The following is a 21009-nucleotide window of genomic DNA, read 5'->3' as shown; positions in this document are numbered from 1 at the left end:
GGATTAAGGCATCCCTGATGTCCCTGCCTCCCTGGAGGCTACTGAGGTCTGCCTGCATGCCTTCAGTGTTCTTCTCACATGCTCCTCTTCTGACTCACTACTGGATCACTTCTGTGGCCTGTGCAGCTGCAACAAGATCCTCATCCTTCAGTAGGGCCCCCATGCCAATGCCAGATATTGGAGAGTGCAGCATGAAACAACTATCAGTGACACCCGCTCAGGGTGTATAGTAATGCACCCGTTGAATGGTCCAGGCATCGGAAGCGAATCTTGAGAAGACCTATGGTCCTCTCTACCACTGCCTTTGTGAAGAAATGACTCTTATTGTAACGTTGCTCTGCCTCTGTTCTCTGGTGGCGGAGAGGCGTCATAAGCCACCTTTTCTATGGATAGCCCTTGTCACCCAGCAGCCATCCATTCAGTTGGGCTGGAGCACTGAAGACCCTTGGCACCAGGGAGTGTCTCATGACGTAAGCGTCATGGGAGCTGCCAGGGTACTTTGCACAGACTTTCAGAATCTGCATCCTGTGATCACACACTGCACGTTCATGGAGTGGAATCCCTTCCTGTCGACAAAGGCACCCGGCTGACCCGCTGGCGCCTTGATGGCCACATGTGTGCAGTCAATTGCACCCTGGATGCAGGGGAACCCAGCAATTGCTACAAAGCCCCTGGCTTGGTCAGCTTGGATCACCTCGTCCATACGGTAAAGAATAAATGTCAGTACCAGCCTGAACAGGGCTTCTGTTACCAGCTTGATGAAACTGTGGAAAGCTGATTGGGAGACTCCATACAGATTCCCCCACCGACCCCTGGAAAGAGCCGGAGGCGTAGAAGTTGAGGGCCACTGTGACCTTCAGCGCCACTGGCATGGGATGTCCACCCATACAATCAGAGCTGATCTCAGGGCCGATCACCTGACAAATGGAGGTCACTGTCTCCCTTGAGAGGCGGAGCCTCCTCCAGCATTGCACCTCAGACATATTGAGGTCACTGCATTGCTGCCTGTAAACCCTGGCAGCAGGAGAGTGGCATCTTCTGCGGCCCCTTCTGCCTTGGACTTCCTGTTGGCCATGCACCACTTATACCCGCACTTATCTTCCATAGATCCTGCCCCTGGAAGTTGCATAGGGACACCTGGCCTCCTCTCCCTTCTGCCCTCTTATCCTCCTCAGAGGAGGTGCCACCAGCGGAGACCACAAGCCCCATTACCGGGGTAACGGAAGGCTGTCTAATACCTGAAAGGGTTCACAGGGTCTGATTCCTCCGGGGGCTTTGGAGGCACCTATTAGTCCTGAAATGAAGCCTGGAAATGCTAAGAATGAAGCCCTGAACAGAGATGAAGCTGCCAAGTACCAATAAGCAACCAGCAGCAAATTATCCCCAAAGCTCCTCACTACTCACATTGGCAATGCCGCTGACCCTTTTTACCCCACCCTTGGATGAGGTTTAGCAAATTGTCGTCTGGCTGCCTGCCCATTTTGCCTGTGCGACGAGCACAAAATTGCACGGGCAACGTAAAATCTAGCTTAATGCAAATGCGATAGAAGGACCCTGGGACAGGCAGTCAGCAGCACCTAGAGGAGAGTGTAAGAGGAGGACCCAGAGCCAGGCAGTCAGCAGCACCTGGAGGAGAGTGTGAGAGGAGGACCTGTTTCTACCTGTCGGACCCGAAATGTGACATCAAAGGAAAACAGGTAGGTGATTGGTGGGTATCTCTTCTGCGTCTCTTTTGAGTGGCCAAGTGGTTTAAATCAGGAGACGTTATTACAGCTGAAGAGTACGGTTCAGAAATCCACTTTTAAAATATTTAACATCTAAATTAATTAATTAAATAGAATAGAGATGGCGAGGCAGGTGAAGTGTTGCAGCTGTAGTATGTGGGACTGATCGACACCGATGCAATCCACGGTGACCACATCTGTAGCATGTGTTGGCTGCTTGAGGAACTTTGGCTCAGAGTTGATGAGCTGGAGACCAAGCTGCAGACACTGCAACACATCAGGGAGGGGGAGAGTTACCTGGACACTGCATTTAAGGAGACTGTCACACCCCTTAGCTTAATTACATCAAATTTGGACCATGGTTAGGGACAGGAGGGTGTGACTATGAGTGAGGCAGGTATGGAGACCCAAAATTTAGCTTTGGAGGAGCCTCAGCCAGTGCCCTTGTCCAATAGGTATGAGGTCCTTGCTCCTGGTGATGGCGAGGGCACAGACTGCAGGGAAGATGAGCAAACTGACCACAGCACCATGGTACAGAGCGCTATTCAAATGGGGGGAGAAAAGAGAAATGTAGTAGTAATAGGGGATAGCATAGTTAGGGGAATAGATACAGTTCTCTGCAGCAACGACAGAGTCCCGAAGGCTGTGTTGCCTACCTGCTGTCAAGGTTAAGGGCATCTCTTCTGGGCTGGAGAGGAACTTGGAATGGGAGGGTAGGGATCCAGTTGTCATGGTCCACGTTGGAACCATCAACATAGGTAGGACTAGGAAAGAGGTTCTTCTGAGGGACTATGAGGGGCTCAGAGCTAAATTAAAAAGCAGAACCACAAAGGTATCTATCTGAGCCAGGTGCAAATTGGCGTAGGCTAAATAAGATTAGAATGGTAAATGCGTGGCTGAAAGATTGGTGGGGGAGAAATGGGTACCAATTCATGGGGCACTGGCACCAGTACTGGGGAAGGAAAGAGCTGTTCCATTGGGACAGGTTTCATTTGAACCATGCTGGGATCAGTGTCCTGGCCAATCGTATAACTAGGGTTGTAGGATAGGTCTTGAAACTAATTAGTGGGATGGAGGGTTCAATTGAAGGGAAGTTTAAAAAGTCAAAACGAAACGAGAGAGCAGAGGTGCAGGGTAGTGAACAGGTGAACAATAATCAAAGTGTGACAGGAAGGGGCAGAAAATATAAGCAGAAGGGTGCAGCAGAAATTAGAACCAGAATGAGTAATAATGGTAAAAAGTCAAACCTGAAGGCTCTTTATCAGAATTCTCGCAGCATTTGTAACAAGATAGATGAGTTAACGGCACAAATAGAAATAAATGAATATGACCTGATTGCTATTACAGAGGTTGCAGGGTGACCAAGATTGAGAACTCAGTATTCAAGGGTATTCAACCTTCCAGAAAAATAGGCAAAAAGGAAAGGGAGATGGGATATCTTTGATAATAAAGGAAGGTATCAGTGCAGTGGTGAGTCATGATGTAGGTGCAATAGATCATGATGTGGAATCAGTTTGGGTGGGTACAAGGAATAGCAAGGGGAAGAAATCATGGGTGGGAGTCGTCTACAGGCTCCTGAAGAGTTGCCTCACTGTAGGACAATTATAAATGAGGAAATAATGGAGGTGTGTAAGAAGGGCACTACAGTTGTCATGGGTGATTTTAATCTGCATATTGACTGGACAAATCAGATTGACGGGGTAACATGAAAGATGAATTTGTAGAGTGCATCAGGGATTGTTTCTTAGAGCAAAATGTTGCAGAATCTTCCCAGGAACAGGCTATTTTTGATCTAGTTATATATAATGAGGTGGGATTAATATGAGATATCATAGTTAAGAATCCTCTAGGGAGTAGCAATCACAAAATCGTAGAATTTCAAATTCAGTTTGAGGGCGAGCAACTTGGGTCTCAAAGCAGTGTCCTCAACTTAAGTAACGGCAATTACAGAGGTATGAAGAAAGAGCTGTCTAAAGCAGGCTGGGAAAATAGACTAAGGGGAAGGTCAGTGGATGAGCAGTAGCAGACATTTAAGCAGATAGTTCATAACACTCAGCAAAAATTTCTCCCGGTCAAAAAGAAGTATCCGTGGTTAACAAAGGTGGTCAAGGAGAGTATCCAATCAAAAACTAAGGCATACAAAAATGAAAACCAGTGGTAGGCCAGAGGATTGGGATTTTTTTAGGAGCCAGAAGCGGATGACTAAAAAGCTAATAAAGCGGGAGAAAATTGATTATGAAAGTAGATTGGCAAGAAATATAAAAACGAATAGCAAGAGCTTCTACGGGTATATGAAAAGAAAGAGATTGGCTAAACTGAGCTTGGGACCCTTGGAGGATGCGACTGGAGAATTGGCAACGGGGAACAGGGAAATGACAGATAATTTAAACCAATGTTTTGCATCAGTCTTCATGGTGAAGGACACTATAAACATCCCAAAGATATCAGAGAAGCAAGGAGCTTCTGAGGAGGCTTGACAGGGATGGTGTTGAGAAGATGTTTCCACTAGCTGGGGAATCTTGAACTAGGGGACATAGTCACAGAATAAGGGGACTCTCATTTAAAACTGAGAGGCGAAGGAATTTCTTCTTTCAGAGGGTAGTGAATGTCTGCAATTCTCTACCCCAGAGAGTTGCAGAGGCTAGATCACTGAAAGTACTTAAAGAGGAGGTAGATAGATTTTTGAAATATCGGGGAGTTGAGGGCTAAGAGGAGCTGGCATGGAAGAGAAGCTGAGGCCTGGGGCAGATCAGCCATGATCTTATTGAATGGTGGGGCAGGCTTGAGGGGCTGAATGGCCTACTCCTGCTCCTATTCCTTATGTTCTTATTTTGACTGGTCTCATAATTGATTGGTGGGCGGAGCTCCGACTCCTGTGTGTGCCCGCCAACCGAAATATCACACGAGTGCACAATGAACTTGGGACATTCACCTGACATCATCATGTACTATTTTACGTTCGAGCGAATCAGGCGAGCACCCGCCTGCTCAGCAAAAACTTCTGTCCTATACAAAATCAATAATCACTTAGTGCAGAATAATTAGGGAAAACCAGCATGGATTCATTCAGGGAAAATCATGTTTAACTAACTATTTGGAGTTTTTTGTGGAGGTAACAGAGACGATTGATAAGGACAAACTATTGATGTCGTATATATGGATTTTCAGAAGGCATTTGATACAGTGCCACACAACAGACTTGTGAGCAAAATTCTAGCTGGAATAAAAGGGAAAGTAGGCGTTTGGATAAGAAATTGGCTGAGTGACAGGAAACAGAGATTAGTGATAAACGGTTGTTTTTCAGATTGGAGCAAAGTCTCTCGTGAAGTTCCCGAGGGGTCAGTATTAGAATCCTTGCTCTTCCTGATGTAAATTAATGACCTAGACTGTGGTGCTCAGGGCATGATTTCCAAATTTGCAGATGATACGAAGATTGGAAACATAGTCAACTGTGATGAGGATAGTCGTGAACTTCAAAAGGACATAGACATATGCTGGACATGTAGCAGATGGATTTCAATGGCAGAGAAATGTGAGGTGATTCAAACTGGCATGAAGAATATGAAGAGACAGTATAAAATAGAGGGAGAAACTCTAAAGGAGTTGCAGGAACAGAGGAACCTCAGTGTATGTGTACATAATCATTGAAGATGGCAGGGCATGTTGAGAGAGCAGTTAATAAAGCATACTGTGTCTTAGGCTTTATTAATAGGGGCATTGAGTACAAGAGTAAGGAGGTCATGTTGAATTTGTATGAGACACTAGTTAGGCCTCATTTGGAGTACTGTATCCAGTTCTGGGCACCATAGTTGAGAAAGGATGTGAAGGCATTGAAGAGAGTACAGAGGAGATTCACAAGAATGGTTCCAAGGTGAAGGAACTGTAGCTATCAAGAAAACTGGAGAGGACTGTTTACATTGAAGACAAAAAGGCTGAGACTTGACAGAGGTATTCAAGAGCCTGAAGCGTATGGACAGGGTAAGTAGTGAGAAACTGTTCCCACTCAAGAGACCGTCAAGAACTAGAGGGCAGAGATTCAAAATAATTGGCAAAAGGAGTAATAGTAATGTGAGGAACAATTTTTTCACCCAGAGGGTGGTTTGAGTCTGGAATGAACTTCCTGGCACCGTGGTAGAGGCAAGTTTGATCAATGTATTCAAAAGGGAATTGGATTGCTATCTGAAAGGAAAGAACGTGAAAGATTATGGGGATAAAGCAGCAGAGTGGGACTAGTTAGAATGCTCTTTCAGAGAGCCAGTGCAGACTCAATGGGCCTCCTTCTGCAAAGTAAAGATTCTATGACCATTAATTGCCAACTTAAGAGCCTCAATTGGTGGCAGGGCGGGAAAGCCATCCACAGGCCTTCCCACCACAGAATTAATCGGGTTAGAGGTGGGAAGGTGATGGTGTCCCCACCAACCACCCTCCCATCTGATTAAATGTCCCTTCACCACCAAATGCACCTCATGGGAAGACACAAGATTCCACTCTGGTTGGGCAGAACGGCCTGTGTGTGTGTTCTACGTAGAACTAGTTGGTGCAGGACTCTGGCTAAATTCACAATGGAGTCCAGGGCTCTGTTTTGACTCCAGTGGTTAAGCCTCATCACCTATCCAGCATCCTGTGTGGGTCATATGGTGACAATGTCTTCGGGTTTGAATTTGGTATCTCTGTATGTAGGGCTTTCCATCAATACCCTGTAAAACTATTTGCATAAGAATGTGTTGCCCTGGAGCCCAAACTGATTGGGAATTTGCATATATTACTGTTGTAGTCATAATAAGAATACATGAGAAATGCCACATCTAAAACTCATGAATTACCAGAAGTATAGAGAGAGGCAACATCCAGCAAAAGTATTAATATTGTCCTTATAAAACTTATGTTTAACTCAGTATTTTTGTCCAGATCTTTATGAAAAGAGAATTAATAGGGGGAAAATTTAACTTTACATTTTTCCACTTGATGCTGTTATTTGAATCAAGCCAATGGCCATTTCAAAATTTCAGTAGAAATTAGGATTGCAGAAATTATCTTCCTACTTTGTTAACCATTAGAAGTAGTGCTGCAGATGGAGCTGTACAAGCTGTGGAATTGCAAACTTATACAAGAAAAGTGCATTATGAATAGTATTATCAATAGAGAACTCAGATCAAAAGAAAGATCGGAAGCCCTGAAGGATAGTGGATCAAAGGTTTGAAGGTACTTACGGAAGAATTAAAGTGCTGCAGATGTCGGCTTCAATTAACATCACAAGGTGCTGTTGTCATTAATTCCCCTCTTTATGGATTCCAGACTGATTTAACTCCAAACTCTAAAGGGAAATGAATTGCGAGGGAATTAATAAACTGTGACATTCAGATTGGTAACATTTCTTTCAATGGCTTAAATAATATTCCTTTATCTTTTGCTGAGTACTTCCGGCTGTAAAATTCAATGTCTTGCTGAAATATTTTGATATGTCGTACAAGCTGCTTAATGCTAGAGTGGATCTTTAAGGTCCGCTGAAAAGGGAGGCAATAATCCCAAGGTGTGATGAGTGATAGGTTTTGTCAACTTCCATCATTTTATGATAAACTGTTACCTCGTTCATTCGGTGGCAGTAAAACAAATTATAGGTCCTTAATGCGGAAGGTCTCCAACCTTTGCTCAAGCAGTAGCATTCTTTCATTTAGCTCACAGACTGGTGGGGAGATAGTGGCATAGTAGTAATGTCACTGAATTAGTAATCCAGAGGCCCAGGCTAATGCTCTGGGCAGCTGGTAGTATCTAAATTCAATTAATAAAATCTGGAATATGAAGATAGTTTCAGTAATAGTGACTATGCAGCTATCATCGATTTGTCATAAAAAATCTATCCTTTCAGGGAATGGAATCTACCATTCTTACTTGGTCGGGCCTACAAGCGACTCCAGATCCACAGCAATGTGGTTGAGTCTTAACTGCCCTCTAAAATAGCCTAGCAAGCCACTAAGTTCAGGGGTAATTAGGGATGAGCAACAAATGCTGGCCATGCCAGCAATGCCCACATCCCATGAAAGAATAAGTAAAAGAAGACTTGCGCGATCAAGCCTCAGTGCAGTGCAACAGAGGCGCTACTTTGGCTGAGATTATAACAGCAGTCCCATCAACCAATTTCAGTACTTCAGAAAGACACAAAAACTTCAGAACGCTCTTGAAAGAGGAGCAGGAACTTCTCCCAGTATCTGGGCCATCTCTTCTCCCTCAACCAACACCCCTAAAAGCTGATGAACTTATCATTCATCTCTCTGCTATTTTTGGGACATTGCCGTCTGCAAAATGGCTGCCTACTTAACAGTCTCGGAACCATATGCATTATAGAAAAGAAGACCATCCAGCCCACCTCACCTATGTTGGTCATGGCTCTTTAACTTGAGTTGTGTACTTTATTCTTCTTTCCTTGTTCTTTTTGTATATCCCTTTTATATTTGTTCTTTTCCAATTCCCTTTTAAATTATGTTACAGTCTTTGGTTCAGTAGGTATTTGTAGAAAGACATTCCATAAGTGTCAGCTGGAGCTCAATTGTTAGCACTCTTGCCTCTGAGTCACAAAATTCCAGGTTCAAGTCCCTGGGTTTGGGCACAAAAATCGAAGCTGACATTCCATTGCAGTACTGACAGAGGTGCCATCTTTCAGATGAGGAGTTTAACTGAGTCTCCATCTCCCTGCTCAGTGGATGTAAAAAATCCCATAGCACTATTTCAAAGAAGAATAGGGGAGTTTTTCCCAGTGTATTGGCCAATATTTATTTCTCAATCAACATAATCAAGATAACAGATTATCTAATCATTATCACATTGCTGTTTGTGGGAGCTGGCTATGCACAAATTGACTGCTGTGTTTCCTACTTTACAACTGTCACTACAAGTCAAAAGTACTTCATTGGCTTTAAAGTGCTTTGAGTTGTCCGGTGGTCGTGAAACATGCGTTAAAAATGTTTTTTTGTAAAACTCTCTGCATGCAAAATATTCTTCTCATTTTATATTTTTTGAGTTTATGCCCTTTGTTATCAATTCTTCAACAAGTGGAAACAATCTTGCAATATTTAACCTCTTAAGAGATTTACATAATTTTGAAAAGAATATTTGATTCCTTGTTCCATTGAAAAAACACACAATTTTTCAAATCTTTCTTTAAATTTATAACCACAGATTTGTGGTATTCTAATGAATCTTTGTACTCCTCCTATAATTGGGTGCTCAGAACTCCAGGACTGACCTAATTAAAGTCATGTGTAGATTCACCATAATCTTGTTTTTATACTAAGTGTCACATTGCTTATTTATGGTCTATTCCACCTTCAATCTTACTTCAATATGCTTACTTTCACAGTTCTTTTTCATAATATGTACCATGCATTTCTCTGCAGCTGCCACCTCTCTGTCGCCCTCCACCAAACTCACTGTGCCTCCCTCAATCTTCTGTATTAATCTAGGATGATCAACAAAACCAATGTAAATATACTGAGAAAGTTATAGACTAAAAGAGACCCCAATGCTGAGCCTCGAACAGAACCTATCTACAATAAACCAAACTGAAAATATTCATTTGTCTCTACTTTGGCCATTAGCCATGTCATTATCCATGAAGCTTCTTTCCTCTAATACTAATACATCAGCTTTGCAACAAATTTATGTGACATCTTATCAAATCTACTGAGAATATTTTTATGCATCTAATGCATGCTCTTTCTCTGTACATGCAATGATTCCCTAGAAAATTTCAGTTAAATTGGTCAAGCATGATCTGCCCTTTACAAAACAAAAACAGAATTACCTGGAAAAACTCAGCAGGTCTGGCAGCATAGGTGGAGAAGAAAAGAGTTGACATTTCGAGTCTTCATGACCCTTCCACAGATTTTGCCCTTTACAAATCCTTGCTGACTTCCCTGATTTGCCCATGTTTTTAAAAGCCATATAACCTTGCAGCACAAATGAAGGCCATTCAGCCGATCATACCTCTATTGACTCTTTAAAAGGGCTAACCTATTAATCCTGTTCTACACCCCACTCCCCATCCCAGTCTGCTTCAATTGCCATGTGTGTTTTTTACAAATGAGGAAAGACTAACTGACCTGTAATTTCCTGGCTTTTCCCAATATTCTGGCTAATTTCTTCTTTATTGAATAATGTAAACCCCATGAAGTTAAAATTGGTGGAACGGCCTCCCCAGCTGGAGTATTAGTGTCCTTAACATCATATTTCTGGGCTGAAAACGCACTCTGGGACAAGGGAGCACTACTGCACTCATATGAAAGTCCTCAGTCTGCTTATTCAACTGAGATATTAACATTTATCTTATCTTAAATGACTTGATGCCTTTTGTTGACATACCAGACATGAATTTCAAACAAATATATTAGCATGTTCACATGCTACTATTGCACAGTGATAAAGACTCCAGATTTTTCTGCCCTTGGGTAATATGGAAATAGGAACTGTTGGAAATACATAGCAGGTCCATCATTATATGGAAAAAGAGTAGAGACTAACATTGTAAAAAGAGTTAATACATCTAAAGCGCAGTTAACCTCTCTTTTTCTCCTGTTAAATGCTGACAGAACAACTGTTCATTTTCAGCAATTTGTGGTCTGTACATCAATTTACAGCTTTTTTCTTCCTATCTGACCACCACCAATGCATGGACACTAATTAGGCACCCGCTTCTCCAGCTCACAGTTATGGGAGTATGTTGCCAATCACAAAGGCCATAAAAATTAAAAGAGCTGCTATTTGTGCACATAGTATCAAATATTAATGAGCAAAATCACGAGTGCTCGGGCAGTTAGTCAGCAAACTGGGTGCCGAGGAGGATTCATGCTGTTCTAATCTCAATTATCTGAAAACAAGCAAAATAAACAGGAAATATGGTGATTAAGCAGAATTGTTTTATACTTAGGGTGGCCTAAATTGTGAACACAATTTGGCACTCCATTGAAAAGCTACTATTAAAATGCTGATCTTTTGTTTGATATGAAAAGGATTATGGGATTACAAGAGCTTCTGAAGAAATGCCACAGGGTTTTCAGACGGTCCCATTTAGTATTCAGTCACATTGCACATTCATTTGCTTCAAAGTTTGTGTTGGAGGCAGTATTCTGAACTTCTAGTCTAAAATTTGATGAGATCTTACTGCTGCTTGTTCTTTTAAGACGGTCTCAACCTGAATTGGAAGGGGAGTTAAACTCAAGTTATTTGTATATGTGGTGTGACAAATTGGAAATGTCAGTTTAGTGTAGTAAGCCAAAACCTCCTGAGGGAAAAGGCACATTGTTGAGGTTGAGTAGAATGTGCTTTAATCTGCATTTAACTCAAGCTTTTCAACTGAAAATGCTTGATTCTGACATTGGATGTCCAGGGAAATTAAATGAATTCTGTTTCCCAGGTCTTTTCTCCATCATTCTGGAACAAAATTTACCAAAAGATCTAAAAAAGAAAGAAACTATTTATATAGTGTCCTTCATGACCTCGAGATGCATACAAACATCCAAACATATTGGATAAGAGCAGAAGTAGGCCATTCAGTTTCTTGAGCCTGCTCCGCCATTCAGTAAGATCATGGCTGATCGGTTTGTGTTTCAAGTTCCACATTGCCATTAAACCCTGATAACCTTTGATTCCCTTGCCTAACAAGAATCTATCTACCCCTGCCTTAAAATATTCAATGCCTTTGCTTCCACTGCCTTCTGAGGCAGAGAGTTCTAAAGTCGCACAACTTTCTGGTCCGGAAGAAAAAATTTCTCCTCATCTATGTCCTGTAAGAGTGGCCCTAATTCTGGACTCATCCACAAAAGGAAACATCCTTTCCACGTCCACCTTGTCAAGACCATTCAGGATCTTACAAACTTCAATCAAGACACCCTTCACTCTTTTAAACTCCAGTGGAAATAAGCTCACCCTGTCCAACCTATCCTCATAAGACAACCTGCTCATTCCAGGTATCAATCTAGTAAACCTCCTCTAAACTGCCTCCAACACATTTACATCCTCCCTTAAATGAGGAGACCAAAACTGCACACAGTATTTGAGATGTGGTCTCACCAATGCCCTGTATAACTAAAGCATAACATGCTAACTTTTATATTCAATTCCTCTCGTAAAAAAGGATAGCATTCCATTAGCCGCCTTGATTACATGTTGTACCTGCATACTATCTTTTTGTGACGCATGCACTAGAACATCTAGATCCCTCTGAACCTCGGAATTCTGCAGTCACTCTCAATTTAAGTAACATTCTGCTTTATTATTCTTCCTGCCAAAGTGTATCCTCTATAGTGAAGACAGAAGCAGAATATTTGTTCATTTCATCCGCCATTTCCTTATTATCTACTATTAACTCCCCATTGTCACTCAGTAGAGGACCAACACTCACTTTACTTAATCTTTTCCTTTTTGAGTACCTGTAGAAAAGCTTGCTAAGCATCTTGACATTTCTAGCTAGTTTCCTCGGGATGTCTCAAAGTGCTTTACAGCTAATGAAATGCTTTTGAATTGTAGTCACCAATGTAATGTAATGTGAGAAATGTGGCAGTCAGTTTACACGTTCCCTTAAACAGCACTGAGCCAACCAGATAATCGGTTTTACTGACATTAATTCAGAATTGAAATAAAAACACTGTACTATTCTTCAAAATAGTGTAATGGGATCCTTTATGTCCATCTGAGAGGGCAGTCCAGTTCTTAATTTAAGGTCTCATTTGAAAGATGGCACCTTCAACATACATCCTTTGGCCAAACCAAAGTGCAGAAGTGGGAGTCATATCACATGAACCCCCTGCCACCACCCACTCCCCCTCCCCCCCAACTGGCAGAACCAGTTACCGTGTCTTGTGGAGCAGCACAGCTCAGACTGCCATCTTCTAAAACTTAGAACAATGTAAACTCCATGAAGTTAAAATTGGTGGAACGGCCTCCTCAGCTGGAATACTAGTGTCCTTAACATGATAAATCTGGGCTGAGGGGGATTATAACAAATTACAAGAAGATATTAGCTAATTATATGCCCATTCTGTAAGTTTATTAATGAATTTCAACATAGATATGTGTAAGGTATTACATTTTGGTAAGAAATAAGGTCTTATATTACTTGGAAAATAAGAATCTTAATGGGTTAGAGGAGCAAAGGGATCTGGGTTTACAAATAAACAAATTTCTGAAATTTACAACATGGCAATAATACTAGAATAAATGTAAACTAAACACTAGGTCTTATTACTATAGGGTTAAAATTGGAAAGAAGATAAGTTTATGCTTAACTTGTATTGAAACTTAGACCACATACTTGCTATGCACAGTACTATGCACAGTTTTTGTTGCCATATTATGAAACAGATATAGGAGCAGTGGAGAGGATGCAAAAAAATTACGATGGCCCAGAGCTAAGATATATATCAGCATGGCTAATGACTAAACTCTTTAAAAAAATAATAAACTAGCACAGGTTTTAAAATGACTGAAGCCATGACTGGCTACAACTCAAACAAAGGGAACTTCCTGGTACTCAGAACAGCTGCCACCTCATTATCTCTAATAACCCCCGTGATTGCAGATATCAAATCCAAAGAATTGTACATTAGCCATTTACATTTCTAAGGCTAGGCCCTGGTCAACGGAGATGACCAATCTGCAGGGACAAAGGACCTTGAAACCACTTTTGAAATTATTAATGGTTGAAACATTACCAATCTTAAGAATCCAGACAAAGGAACATACATCCTATGGCCAAACCAAAGTGAAAAAGTGGGAGTCATATCACATGACCCCCCTGCCCCCACCCACCCACCCCCCCAACCCACCCCCCCCCCCTCCCCTCCCCTCCCCAGTTGGTAGAACCAGTCACTGTGCCTTGTGGAGCTGCACAGCTCGGACTGCCATCTCCCATCAACCAAGCAGCAGCTCAGAACAAGGGCTCAGTCTAGGTGAATTCCTAGCCCCCATCTACACTGTTTCAACTGGAACTTCTGAATTTCTATACCAGTGCCTACGAGACTATCTTTACACACTTAGTCCATCGTGGAAGTTATCTCTACTGGAAAAGTGAATTATCCAGAATCAGTCTTCAACCTACCCACTCTGTGAATGAATATACTATTGGGCTTTGAATCCGGACTCTGAAGCCACTTGAGACAATAAATCTTATTTTCTCTGTGGTTTTTGCCTTGTACACCTTTATTTTCTTCATCCCTCTTTTACTGTATGAATACACAAGGCGGTGGAGTGGGGGGGGGAGCACTGTGAGCCCCCTTCCTGCATTTTGAGTGCGTGTAAAATAAACATTTTACCCGATCTCGAGTTTGCTGTGGAGTTGTTAATACAGATCATACCACACCAAAAATGGGAAAATACGCAACCACTTATAAAGGGAGAGATAAAAAAAATCAAAAACACTTTTCTGTTTACAGATGGGTGGTCAGAGGAGAAATCGGGGCTGTTTAAATTAGCCCCCCCTCCCTTGACTGTAACAAGGATGATGTCACAACTGCAAGGTTATACCTATGAGGAAACAATAAACAGCCAGGGTCTCTTTTCTCTTGAAAGCAGAGGGGAGAATTTTTTCCCCGTTGGGCGGGCTGGTAGGGAGCGGGCGTGAAGCTGATCGCTGCCCTCGATCGGCTGCGCACCGCTATTTTACATGGGTGGGCCAATTAAGACCCGCCCAGCATGACGCGCACCCGGAAGTGCTCAGCGTTACCTGTGCAGGCGGAGGGAGGAGGGAGGGTCAGGGCCTGCACTCTTTCGTGCGCATGCACGCCAAAGAGTGCAGAAATCTCCCCGAGGCATCTCCGTGCCTCAGGGAGATTAAGTTCAGTTCAAAAGATGTTTAAAATAAAAAAATAAGATTATTCAGACATGTACCCTCATGCGACAGTATCACATGAGCTGGTATATGTTTATGACTTTTAATAAAAATTTTTATTCATTTTATAAACCCTTCATGAAACCTCATACCGCCCATAGATAAGGTTTCATGAGAAATGCGAAGGCCGCCTGGGCTATTCGCCTGCCGCCGCCAACCTTAATGTTGGACGGGCAGCCCTGACAATCACTTTAATTAGGTAATTAATGGCCTTAACAGGCCTTTGACAGATCACCGACTGTTCACCAGCCGTCTTGGGTGCGCACCCACCAAACTGAAGATTGGAATGACACGCGGTGACGTTGGGACGCACGCCATTTTACTTGATAGAGGCCTTCAAAATTATGCTAGATCGATATATAGAGAGTGTGTTTCCACTTGTAGGGAAGAGCAAAAGTAAGGGCTATCAATGTAAAATAGTCACCAAGAAATGAAACAGAAAACTCAGAGAGTAATGAGAATGTGAAACGCAATACCACAGGGAATAGTTTAGGCAAATGCTATATTACATTTAAAGGGAAGGTAGATAAGCATATGAGGGAGAAGGGAATAGAGAGTTCTGCTGAGTTGGATGAGGGAAGATGAGAAGAGACTGGAGTGGAGCATAAACACCCAACGGCCAGTTGCTGTGCTGTATATTCTACATATTTTTATATTTTTCTTTTTTGTGTTTATCAAATTCCTTGTAAAATATTACGGCTACCCACCAATTGATGGGTATGATGTATAGGGTATTACAAGCCCTTTAATGTTTTCTGCTGCAATTAGGAATCAATACTGGTGGGAATATATTTATAGTAATCAACATTGTGGAATTATACAATGGTGCATTTGCATTGATTAAGGTTCTCGCTTTTTTCATTACTTTTGCAGGAAAGTGCAAGTCCTGTATGGTGGAACAGACCTATTTGACTATGAAGTGAGACGAACATTTAAGAATGACATGTTGTTGGCTTTTATCAGCAGTGGATGTATAGCAGTCCTGGTATACATTCTCACCTCGTTTTCAGGTTAGAGCCCCTCACCATTTTATTTTTTCTTGTGGTGTGTATTGTTTTCATTTCCATTTCCTTTACCAATGCCACCTTGCAGATGGTCAACAGGAGGGGCATGAGAATAGCACAGAATAGTTCCAGTTCTAATTTTGTCCTCTTCTTGTGAAAGAGGTGCAGGCTGGTCCAGCCATACAACCTTCCAAGATCTCAATGCTTCTCCACTTCTGTCCTCTTACACAGCCCTGATTTTCACCACTCACTGTTGGCAGCGTGCATCCAGCCTCTAAGCTCTAAACTCTGCAATTCACTCCCTGCAAACTTCTTGCTCCCCGCCTCTCCTTCTTGAAGTTCTCCTTAAAACCCAATTTTGACCAAAGTTTAGGTGACTGGCCTTGTATCTCTTTATGTGGTTTAGTGTAAAGTTTTGCCTGATTATGCTCCAGTGATATGCATTGGCATGTTTTATTATTTTACAGGTTTTATATATATGCTTGTTGTTGTTGATACCTTGTTTGGAATCGAAGGTTGTTCATATGCAGAATTGTAGACACTAGCCTGTATCCTGCTATTCCTTTTATAGCCTCCTCACATTTGGCCACATTGACCATTTCAACCATCATATTTAATGAATTTGCTCGTTCTCCCTTCGTATGACAAGACCCCCATTCCATTCATTAGGGTCCCAGCACCAGAAAGTATCCTTTGACCAAGTAAGGCAGGAGGAGACCTAATTCAGACTTACTGTGAGCCGTTCTGGGCACCATCCTTTTGGAAGGATATATTGGCTTGGAGGGAGTGAAGTGTAGAGTTACCAGAATGATGGGCAGAATTTAGCCCTCGATGGGTGGGTGGGCCCCACCGTCTCAGCGGTGGGTGGGCAGCCGAACTCCACCGCTGAAGTAGGCCCCACCGCCATTTTGAATGGGCGGGCCAATTATGGCCCACCCAGCAGGCTGCCCAACAGGAAGCGCTTTGCGCTTCCTGTGCGGAGGGGGAGGGATTCCCCAACTGTCAAAGTGCTCTCTTTCGCGCATGTTCATGAAAGAGCACACTGCCCCCTGAGACTAAGTGCTGTCTCAGGGAGATTGGTGATAGTTTTAAAAACATCAAAAATAGTGAAATAAAAAACTTATTAACATGCTACATCTCATGTGACATTGACAGGGCTCCTGGCCTGCCTGCCAGCCTTAAGGTTGGATGGGCAGGGCCTTTAATTAGCTTAATTATCCTGTCAATGGCTTCAATTGGCCATTGACATGTCGGCAGGCGAACAACTGATTTCGCTGTCCGCCAGCCTTCCTGAATATTTAAATAGGGCAGGATGATGTTGAGGGTTCCTCCCGACATCATCCCACGACATTTTCCCGTCGGCGAGCGGGCCCCACCCCCAAATTACCGACGGAAAAATTCTGGCTGATACCTGGACATGAGTGATTAAATTACAAGGAGAGATTACGCAAACTAGGGTTGTATTACCTAGAATTTAGATGGGGTGATTTGACTGAAGTTGTCAAGTTATTAAGGGAAACAGATAAGGTAGATAGAAGGAAACTATTTCCGCTGGTTAGAGAGTTGAGGACTAGGAGCTATATTCTAAGAATTACAGCAACATCTTTCAGAAGTGAAATTTGGAAACACTTGAAAATTTGGAACAGTGTTCCACAAACAGTTTTTCTGGATCAATTGTAAATTTTACATCTGAGATTGATAGATTTTTGTTACCCTAAGGTATATGGAATTAGGTCGCAGATCATCTGTGGTCCATGGCAAGTAAGCTTGTTGGAGTAAATGGCTTGCACCTGTTTCTATGTTCCAACATAAACTCTCCCTTGCCAACTGATGTGTATACAAGTCTGCCCATGTCAACCCCCACACCCAGTGCCAACTAAAACTGAGAACTCCTCTTTCAATACCAGTCACAATGCCCTTGTCTGACAGAACCAGCAAGGCATATGCACAAATTTCTATCCTTGCCTAGAGGAAGGTAGTCGTAGGAGAATAGACAAGGCAAGTATAGAATAATGGGCTTGTTCTGTGATATAGGGCAGAATTTTGCCCTTGGTGGGTGGGTGGGCCCCACCGGCTCGGCGGCAGGCGGGCAGCCGAACACCGCCGCCGAAACGGGACCCGCCACCATTTTGAGTGGGTGGACCAATTAAGGCCTGCCCAGTGGCCTGCCCAACAGGAAGGACTCTGCGCTTCCTGGGCGGGGGAGGGAGGGATTCCCCATCTGTCAAAGTGCACTCTTTCACGCTTGCGCGTGAAAGAGCGCACTGCTCCCTGAGACCAAGTGCTGTCTCAGGGAGGTCACTGACAGGTAAAAAAACTCCAAAAATAGAAAAATATTAAAATTATTAACATGTCCACCTCATGTGACGAGATGGGACATGTTAATAAGAAACACCTAAACTTTATGAAACTTTTTGAAAACGGACATGAAACCTCATCCCGCCAGTGGATGAAGTTTTGTGTATAATCAGGAGCCCGCTGGGGCTCCTGGCTTGCCCGCCAACCTTAAGGTTAGATGGGTAGGATCTTTACCAATCTTAATTAGCCTGTCAATGGCCTTAATTGGCCATTGACAGGTCAGCGGGCGGACAGCTGATTTCGCTGTTTGCCCACCTTCCTGAAAATTTAAAGGGACCGAGTTGACATCGGGGTTCCTCCCAACGTCTTCCCCTGTCATTTTCCTGTCAGCGAGCGGGCCCCACCCCCAAATTGCCGACGGGAAAATCCTGGCCATAATGTATTACATATTATTGTCAGCACAGAACAGTCCAACAAACTCATACTGGTGTTAATGCTCCACATGAGCCTCCTCCCACACCTTATTCATGGAATCATAGAACAGTTACAGCACAGAAGAAGGCTATTCAGCTTGTCATGCCCATCTAACCCCTTCAATATATCTATCCATTCCTTTCTCCCTTCTACGGTTAACAAGCTTCCCTTCAAATGCATCTATGCTAGTTACCTCAACTACTCCTTGTGGTAGCAAGTTCCACATCCTATTGACTCTGTCTGCCTAAAGAAATTTCTCCTGAATTCCTTGTTGGTGGCTACCTTATATTTATGGCCCCTTGTTTTGGCTTCACTCACAAGTGGAAACATTGGACAAAATTTAATCTCCCCGCTAAGAGACGAGTACGACCTACCCACCCAGAGGCCAGTTGAGGCCCCTAATTGGCCATTTTAGTGCCTCATCCCATGGCCACACTTGTTAGGTGGGCTCTCTCCTTTCTGTGTCAGATGGAGGCACCCACCAGGGGGAACAAAGGGACCTGGATTAGGACCCCCTCTGCCTTGTTGTTTGGAGTCAAGCTTCTTGAGTGTGTTGTTGGGGCTGCACTCATCCAGGCAAGTGGAGAGTGTTCCATCACACCCCTGACTTTTAGAGAGTGGACAGTCTTTCAGGAGTCAGGAGGTGAGTTACTCACCACATGACTCCTAGCCTCTGACCTGCGCTTGTAGCCACAGTATTTTTATGGCTCGTCCAGTTCAGTTTCTGGTCAATAGTAACCCCCAGGATGTTGATAATGGGAGATTCAGTGATAGTAATGCCATTGAATGTCAAGGGGTGATGGTTGGATTCTCTCTTGTTGGAGATGGTCATTGCCTGCCGTTTGTGTGGCACAAATGTTACTTGCCACTTGTCAGTCCAAGCCTGGATATTGTCTAGGTCTTGCTGGATTTGGTTGTGGACTGCTTCAGTATCCAAGGAGTCATGAATGGTGCTGAACATTGTGCAATCACCAGCAAATATCCCAACATCTGACCTTATGATAGAAGGAAGATTGTTGATGAAGCAGCTGAAGAGTGTAGCATCAAGGAGTCCTAGCAAACTGAAGTCAATGGGAATCTAAGGGAAAAATCTTCACTGGTTGGAGTCATGCCTAGCACAAACAAAGATGGTTGTGGTTGTTGGAGGTCAATCATCTCAGGACAACACTGCAGGAGTTCCTCAGGGTAGTGCCCTAGGTCAAACCATCTTCAGCTTCATCTTCAACACCCAGGGTGTTACCATTGACCTGAACTGGACCAGCCATATAAATATTGTGGCTACAAGAGCAGGTCAGAGGCTGGAAATTCTATGGCAGGCAATTCAGCTCCTGACTCCCTAAAGCCCGTCGACCATCTGCAAGGCATGAGTCAGGACTCCACCTATGAACCAAGGCAGTAGATACATGGGAACACCACCACCTGCTAGTGCCCCTGCAAGCCACTCATCATCCTGACTGAGAACAATATCACCATTTCTCCACAGTCGCTGGGTCCAAATCCTGGAACTCCCTCCCTAATAGCACTGTGGGTATACCCACACCACATGGATTGCCATGGTTCAAGAAAGCTGCTCATCACCACCACCTCAAGGGAAGTTAGGGATGCCCTAGCCAGCAATGCCCACATCCCGTGAAAGAATAAATAAAAAAAAATTATTCCTGTGAAGACAAAAAACTACAAGAGATTAGTTGGACCACGGCTTTGTTCGAGTATTCTGCAATTCTAAGTGGATGGCCAAAGTATTCATCAAACACACCCCTCTCCCACTCCAGGCCACTCCCATGAGTCCCAGCACCACTCCCTTTGCCTCCTAAAGCTCCATCCAATTACCAGTAAACCTCTTCTTTCTTTGAAGTCAGCAACTCATAATTACATTATAGTTTCAAGGACACACACTGGAAGTTTCTGGAGAACTGCTTGTGGCCTTATATCATGTTTAATTTTGGAGTGCAGATGATAGTAGGTTATTCATTGACTTTTGCCCTTAAAAAGTACATATGTGGGCATAGGAAAGGGCCTGCAAATGACTAATGAAACCACCAGAATAAATCCCAAAAACAAACCTTAATGCTGGAAATTCATCGCAGCCCTTCAGCTCTGAAAAGAGGAAAGCTGCCCTTCATTTTCTCCTCACCTGTATACTTGCACAAAGAATTTATGTGCTGAGATCAAGAACTAAAACAAAAGCAAAATACTATGGAAATCTGAAATAAAAACAGAAAATGCTGGATAAACTCAGCAAGTCAGGCTTCACCTGTGGACAGAGAAGCAGAGTTAGCGTTTCAGGTCAATGACCTTTTATCAGAACTGGGAAACGTTAAAAATCTAATGGGTTTAATGCAAGCAAAATGGGGACGGTGGATAAAAGAAGAAAAAGGAAGGCCTGTGGTTGGTGGAAGTTAGAAGAGATTAATGACTAAAGGCCAAATGGAAGTGGTAAAGGGACTAGTAAAGAAATGAAAGTTGTGTCTAGAGGAGGTGTGAAAGGCAGAATGATGAACAACAGCCACCCAAAAGCAAAAAAAATGAGAAAAAAACAAAAACCAGCTAAGAAAGAGGGAACGAAATGGGGGCAGAGGTTATGAAATTAGTGAACTCAATGTTGAGTCCGGAAGGCTGTAAAGTACCTATC

The 21009-nt window shown here is 43.1% G+C and overlaps 1 protein-coding gene across 1 annotated transcript in view; it reads left to right on the top strand.

The window, feature by feature from the left end:
* The window catches only part of disp3 (dispatched RND transporter family member 3), a 753445-nt gene that overhangs the window by 490845 nt on the left and 241591 nt on the right, over positions 1-21009 (top strand). Inside the window, exon 9 of the mRNA XM_041207440.1 lies at positions 15475-15611. Within this exon, the coding sequence (XP_041063374.1) occupies positions 15475-15611 (137 nt within the window). The remainder of the gene's footprint in view (positions 1-15474; positions 15612-21009) is intronic.

Source organism: Carcharodon carcharias, chromosome 15 (assembly GCF_017639515.1).
Source record: "Carcharodon carcharias isolate sCarCar2 chromosome 15, sCarCar2.pri, whole genome shotgun sequence".
NCBI lineage: Eukaryota > Metazoa > Chordata > Chondrichthyes > Lamniformes > Lamnidae > Carcharodon > Carcharodon carcharias.
This window is presented reverse-complemented; position numbering and strand designations above follow the sequence as displayed.